Source organism: Durio zibethinus, chromosome 12, assembly GCF_047325235.1.
Source record: "Durio zibethinus cultivar Kanyao isolate XHJ-2024 chromosome 12, ASM4732523v1, whole genome shotgun sequence".
Lineage (NCBI taxonomy): Eukaryota > Viridiplantae > Streptophyta > Magnoliopsida > Malvales > Malvaceae > Durio > Durio zibethinus.
This window is the reverse complement of record NC_143173.1, coordinates 6,978,740-6,985,916: the sequence shown is the minus strand read 5'-3', so window position 1 is coordinate 6,985,916 and position 7,177 is coordinate 6,978,740. Positions and strand designations below refer to the sequence as shown.

The 7,177-nt window shown below is 27.1% G+C and overlaps 1 protein-coding gene across 1 annotated transcript; it reads right to left on the bottom strand.

Annotated features, from left to right (window-relative positions):
* Positions 1-283: 283 nt before the first annotated feature.
* Positions 284-2,614, bottom strand: LOC111297118 (SEC14 cytosolic factor family protein / phosphoglyceride transfer family protein). Its single transcript, XM_022891738.2, has 3 exons — positions 2,223-2,614; positions 1,073-1,337; positions 284-633 (listed from the first exon to the last, which is right to left on the bottom strand). The coding sequence occupies exons 1-3, from the start codon at positions 2,464-2,466 to the stop codon at positions 399-401; spliced, it is 744 nt and encodes a 247-aa protein (XP_022747473.1). The 5' UTR covers positions 2,467-2,614; the 3' UTR covers positions 284-398.
* Between the last annotated feature and the right edge of the window lie 4,563 nt (positions 2,615-7,177).

The window sequence follows — 7,177 nt, the reverse complement described above, 5'->3', positions numbered from 1 at the left end:
AAACTTCTCATGACTTATTTACTCACTGAAATAGGAAGGATTATTCACTAGGAAACCAGAAGCCAGCACTGCTCCTTCAGAAATAGGTAGAAACAATCAAGTTGGAAGATGGTGTATTCTCTCCCAACAAAATGCTGACAAATATGCATTTGAGAAACTAATTATCAACTTTATAGAATCCATGATATTTCAGAGCTGCAACAGATTACATCCATATATAAATGTCTACCATCAAACACTAAATTTATGTAAGTGCAGTTTAATGATTTTTAAGAGTGTATGATACACAATATAAAGACTACTATGTACTATTATAAATTCTTGTTTTACATAATAATTCCAGCTAGCCAAAGCATGTTAACCCTTTCAGTGGGTTCAGCTGTGCATTTATATCAAAACTATGACATGAATTCCCTTAAGGCTAATCTCTCTTCATACCTCCCTAATGAGTAGGCAGTGCTAGGTACCTCTGTTAAGTGAAGAGGATCTGGTTCAATGCCATAATCTGTTAGCGGTCGGTGCTCAAGAACTTTGTCATGGTTTTGCACAAATTCAGGAATCTCAACCTCTCCCTTCTTTATATCATCCCATAGGTATTGTAGGCGGCTTACATACTTGATCTTCCAATATAAACTGGGAAAATGGATTTAAGAAGTTAATGCAAAAATATGACCAGAATAATTGCAAATCTATGACCTCTAACAGATAACTGTGACACCATTGCACCATTACCAACTACCAAGTAGGCTCCTTATTCTATTTGTTGCTATTTAAGAGCATAAGTTAAGAAACTGCAACAGTTTTTATGCAGTTTCAAGATCACAAAAGAAACGATTTGCATCTAATGTGTTGACTCCTTTAAGAATATTGTGAACATAGAAATATTTCAGCCAATATGACTGGTTTGTTTAGACTACTTAAGTCTAATTGACAGAATAAAAGAGGGATGAAGAAGGTTTGATATGTAAATTCAAGAATCAGAAGAAAGCATTTTCATCTGACTAAAGTTAAATTATTAGATTGCTACAAGTGTAAATTAGATTATGTTCTTGCAACATTCAAAGCAACTTACCCTCCACTTAAGAAAAATCGGCCAAGAGTGGCAAAGACAAGCCTTGAACGAAGCCCAGGGTGTATGAAGTAGATGACTTGCAGCCTATCCTTGATCTCAGAGGGAAGTTCTTCGTAAATCCACCTCAAGATAGTAATACCAGGTGAGTTATCCTCCTTTTGCACTGTACTATGCATATAAACTATGCAGAATGGACCTTCAGGCAACTCATTGTGTATCTTCTGGAATATATATCTCTTCAGTCGATCCCCACTAACAACTGGAGCTGCGTATCATGAAGAAGCAAGTACTTGATAAAAAGCCAAATAAAAATTTCCTAGAAGAACACCTTAAACCTGCTGAAACTCTATAAAATTTGTTCAAATTGGAATTATCTCATGGAGAAAAATCAAGAAAGCATCAATTAACACAAAATGAAATCACTATCAATATCGAACTCTTCCAAGAACTGAAGTGCACATCACATTGAGCCGCATATCAAGAGTGCAACTAATGGAAAGTAGAATTCTGACATACCTGAATGCATTGCATTTGGCAGACAGGATAGTGGAGAGGATAAAATGATATAAGATAAGCAAAAGTATATGACCAGATGATCTTATCCTATCACATGTAGAGTATAAAAATAAAAAAAGAAAAAAAGAAAAGAATTATCATTAATCTCATCCTAAGCCATGTTTGTTGTAGAATAGGATAATGTTTTAGTCATTGGTCAAAATTAGCCCTCCCGATAGGCCAAAACAAATTTTTTAAAGGAAAATGGAACTTTTAGGATGACCATAATCATATAACTTTTAACTAAGATTAGGTAATTATCATCTGAGAGGATGAATTGTCCGATTTCTCATACAATCCTAATTACCAAACCTAACATAAGATTATTTTTTTTATTAAATAGAGTAAAGTAGTTGAGATTTTGACAGCTCAATTTCAAATCATCGACATATTTGCACTGTTCAGTTTCAAGAATCGAACGCATTTGCCAAATTCATTTCACAATGTTCCCTAGTATTGAAGGCTTTCTAATTAAACTTACTGCAAGTAAAATAATTATTAAAAAAAAAAAAAAAAAAGCTAAAACTTCAACCATGTAAAACCCAAAATTGAAAAAGAAGAAAAAAATTATTGAAGGAGTCGTTTGTTTATTTACCGGGAAAGTACTTTCCGACGATGCGGAAGATGCGATTTCCGGATTTATCAGATCCCTCGAGGCGGAAGAGCTGGAGGAAATCCAGATCGGAGAAATCTTCATCAGAGAAATCCTGAGAACAATCATGCCAGTTGTCTTGGTCTTCGATTTCTCCGTCATGCTTCGCTAAGAAAGGACGGGCGTCTATACCCAAATCTGAAGCAAGCACCACCACCGAGAAATCATCATTTGACGAACTTCCCATTCTTATTCTTCTTCAATTTCTTTTGGTCTTCCTCACCAGTTCTCACACTTTCCTTCACACACGAAACAAAACCTGCCTTATCACTTTTCAGGTATTGATTCCAACCCAAGTGCAGTTGGGCTGACCTACAATAATTTTTTTTTTTTTTAGTAGCTTTCTTCAAGTTATCCCCACTCGTCCATACAATACCAACTAAAATTTGGCATATTCGAAGAGTAATTGAAGTTTTTAATTATATAATTTAAAATCACTTTTAACTTTTGACATATGTTTTTGGGTCGATTATGCTATTTTATTTTTTAAGGGTTGTTTAGAACTTTAATTAACTTTAATTCTTGTATTTGAGTTATCTCAATTTAATATAATAGAGATATTTGAAATTTTTGTACATAATTTTGTACCACCTAGGATATGGTATAAAAGATAATTTTGAGGATAATTGAAGTTTTTAATTATATAATTTGATATCACTTTTTATTTTTAAAATATATTTTTGGATTTATTGGGTTATTTTGTTTTTTAAGGGTTGATTGTTTGGACTTTTAATTAACTTTAATTTAAATATTTGAGATCTTAATTATTTTTCATGAGATTTATTTAGGATTATGACTAATTTAATGGATTAAATTTAGATTTTTTAACCATCAATTAAGGAATTTTGGTAAAGATGTTTCTTAAAATATGAGAAGGAATTTGATTAATAATTAATGCTATATTTTATTAGTTTTATTAATTTGTTACATGTACATATATTCTCATTTTTATTTTGTTTTATATTATTTATATTATTGTATATGCATAGACTTTATTATATATTTTTTATTTAGATTTTATTTATATATTATTTATATTTATTGATTGATACATTTTGTTTCGATCGAAAGCATACAAAATTTTTGTTTTTCGCAACAAAGCACAAGTTTTCATTAGTATTTATAGATAAATGACACATGAAGAATTATTTCACGTAAAAATTTTGTATTATAATTTTTTAAATAATTAATTATAATAAAAATGTATAAAAAAGAATTATTTATAAGTTTTATAGATTTTATATAATTTTAAATGTAATTGATTAATTATATTTTAATATTTACAATTAATATTCTTCCCATTTCCCATTCTTCTAACTCAATAATGTTTTTTTTTTGACAAATTAATATTTAGTAAATATTTTTTTTGAAAAATAGTAAATATTTTGTTATATCCATTTCTCTCTTTACTAATAGTTTAAATACTAAGAGTTTTTGAATAATTTATAGTTGTGTATATTGTATAAAATGCACAATGGTGGGGGTACATATATATATATATATATAGGAGCTATCTACTATAGGAAGAAACTAAATAGTTATTGGAGTTAAAAGAAACTCATTAGTAAATGTAAGGATAAAAATCAACTAAATTTTTAAGATTTCAAATAAAAATATTAAAATATGAGTTTTTTAAAGTTTTTGTAAATTCATGACAAACAAATATTAAGAGACAGAAAGAATAAATTTTTTATTTTTATAACTTAATCATAAGTATTCGTAATCTCTTATATCAATTTAATATGTGCTTGATGATTATATCATGACACGAGTCATCTTTATTTTATCATATCATCTCTAAAGATAACAAAATAATTTGAAAACATAAAATTTCGATTTGATTTAATCTTATAAAAGTGATTTTTAAAATTTGATATGGTTATATTCATGCAATTTTTTAAAATGAAGGCAGTTTTAAACTAATTAGGTATTTATTATGAAATGTGAGTTTTTTTTTTCAACACTTAATTATTAAAATTTCTCTTACCCAAAAATACCTTTAGTCATCAACAATTAAACAAACTAAAAATATATAAACTTTTCATAATAACAAACCCAAAAAAAAAAAAAAATCAATTCTAAATAAAGAAACCAATTCTCCCATCTTTCTCTTAGATCTAGGATAGTCTAATTGGATGGAAAGGTAAAAAACGAAAAAAGAAAATTTTAAGTGTTTTTAAAAGTTTTCTAACTTTGGTGAGTGGCGGTTGGAATGTTGCCCGAAAGGGATGACAGAGTTCGAAACAACAATTGATCGTCAAATTTTGGAAATTAAGTGGCGGTCGTAAGAAATGTTAGGGAAAGAGGAAAGTTGTTTTATGTTGTTATTATGAAAATTATATTTTTGAGATTTTTTATTTCTTGATGATTAAAGGCATTTTTTGGGTTAGAGAAATTTTAATGCTTATGTGTTGAAAAAAAATCTCACGTTTTATAATAAATGCCACGTCAGCTAAAAATAAATTGATTTCATCCAATTAATTTGTTAAATCACTAAAGTTAAACGTTGCTTTAGCAAAGCCAATAAATCCACATGATCAGCTGTTTTATTTAAAAACCAACTAAAATATCACAAATAAAATCAATGATCATATCAACATTTTAAATGAGAATATTTAACAAAATTAATGATTGAACCAAAATTATTAAATCGAAATAATATAATAACCAAATTTATATGAATTACACTAAAAGGATCAAATCTCAAATTTCGATTAAATGCAAAGACTGATGACATAATTTGATATGATGCAAATGACTAAATCTTATTATGGTCAAATTATGCTAATAGTTTTTGTACTCTCTTGAAATTTGAAATTTAATCTTCTACCATAATTCATATAAATGCAATCATCAAATTATTTTGATTTGATAATCATAGTTCAATTATTAATTCTGTCTATTTTTGTCATTAAAAATACTAACTTAGTTGTTGACTTCATGATATGAACGTTGACTTTGTTTACATAGTGTTTTGAAATGCCAACAGTTTTTGTATTCTTTTAAAATTTAAAATTAAGTCTTTTTACTATTATTCATATAAATGTAATATTTATACTATTTTAATTTGATAATTTTAATTCAATTATTTATTTCCTCCAATTTTTGCCATTAAAAATATTTACGTCGCCGTTAATTGAATGATGTAGCTATTGACATTGCTTATGTGGTATTTTGATTGGCAAATATTTGGGTCAATGCTGGCATGGATTAAATGACATGCCTCATGGTCTTACTTTTAATCCACTAAAGATTTAAACTTTTTATTTCTTTTTTTTTTTTAAACCTTAATAATCAAATTTTATTTAATTAAACATTATTAAAAAAAAAACTCTAAAAATAAAAAAAAAATTGAAAAGAACACTAAAATCCCAAATCACTAGCACTCATCCTCAAAGTCTAAAAGCCCTGTCACTTACCATTATTTGCACATTCTTATTCTTAAATGGCTTTAAACTTCACAATCAACTTCAAAAATCAATTTTAATATATCAAAATGCACATTCAATTCATAACAAATAGTTACTGCAGCCAAAGAAATGCCTTTTAAGATTCTCATTACTTATTCGGTCTAGAGTAGCCTTTAACACCTTAAACACTTAATGGTGGTTTCTCATCACTTTCAGAATTTTGAATAACTCTCTTTCCCTTCTTGAGCACTTTCAAAAGTTTGAATAGCTCTTTTTCCCTAGTTGAGTAAACTTAAATTTTCTGAACAACTGCCTTTCTCTTGCTAGTAGTGGTTTCAGGTAAGAATAGGATACCTTAAACACCAACGATTAAGGTTAATTGGACAAGATTTTGGATTTAGGGACTGCATGCTAGTGATTAAGTGTTTTTCTTTTCAGAGTTGTTTTTTTTAGTTATTAATGTTTAATGAAATAAATTTTGATTATTAAGAATTAAAAAAAAAGAAATAAAAAGTTTAAATCTAACATGGATAAAAAGTAAGGCTGCATGGCATGCCATTTAATTCATGTTAGCACATGTCCAAATATTTACCAATCAAAATGCCAATTAAAATCAATGATCATATCATCGGGTAAATGGTCATGTTAGTATTTTTAACAACAAAAATTGGATGGAATTAGAGATTGAATTATTATTATTAAATCAAAATATTATGAGGAGTATATTTATATAAATTAAAATAAATTGATTAAATTTCAAATTTTTACATAGTATAGGACTTGTTGGCATAATTTGATCAATATTCACTAATCATAATGACACCTAAGCAAAATCAAAGATCACATTATCAAGTCAAAGATCACGTAATTAGATCAACGATCATGTTAATATTTTTAATAAAAAATAAAATTTATTGATTAAATTAAAATTATCAAATTAAAATAATATAAATATTATATTTATATGAATTATCGTAGAAATATTAAATTTCAAATTTCAATAGATTACAAGGATTTGTTATAATTTGAAGTTCTCTCATTGTTTAATTTCGTTGATTTTTAAATAAAAATAATAAAATTAAAATATTTATAAAATATTTATTAATGCAAGTGATAAATTTATATATTTTTGGTGGTTTATGTAAAAAATAAAAAAATTAAAAATACAATGAGAAGTTTTTAAAACTTAAATTTTAGTGAATAATTTCAATATTTGATAAAATAATAACAAATTTGATTTTCATCTTTAAATTTGCATGATTTTCGAAAATTTTGATAATGATCCACTTTGCATTATTGTCCGTGAAAGCAAGATTATCGGTTCACTGGGATTGAGGAGAACACGTGGATGGCCATCCATCCATAAAAGTAAATTATTGTTTTTTTAGCAAATAAACGTGTTGCCTCCACTTTCAGATGAAAAATTAGAAAAAAATCTTAAGAATTTTACAAAAGAAAAAAAAATATAAAAAGCAAAAAAAGCAGAAT

Coding starts and splice junctions, on each gene's coding strand:
- LOC111297118 (XM_022891738.2), bottom strand. CDS start 2,466: ATGGGAAGTTCGTCAAATGATGATTTCTCGGTGGTGGTGCTTGCTTCA. Junction 1,338..2,222: donor CGTCGGAAAGTACTTTCCCG/GTAAATAAACAA, acceptor CATGATACGCAG/CTCCAGTTGTTAGTGGGGAT. Junction 634..1,072: donor CGATTTTTCTTAAGTGGAGG/GTAAGTTGCTTT, acceptor CCATTTTCCCAG/TTTATATTGGAAGATCAAGT.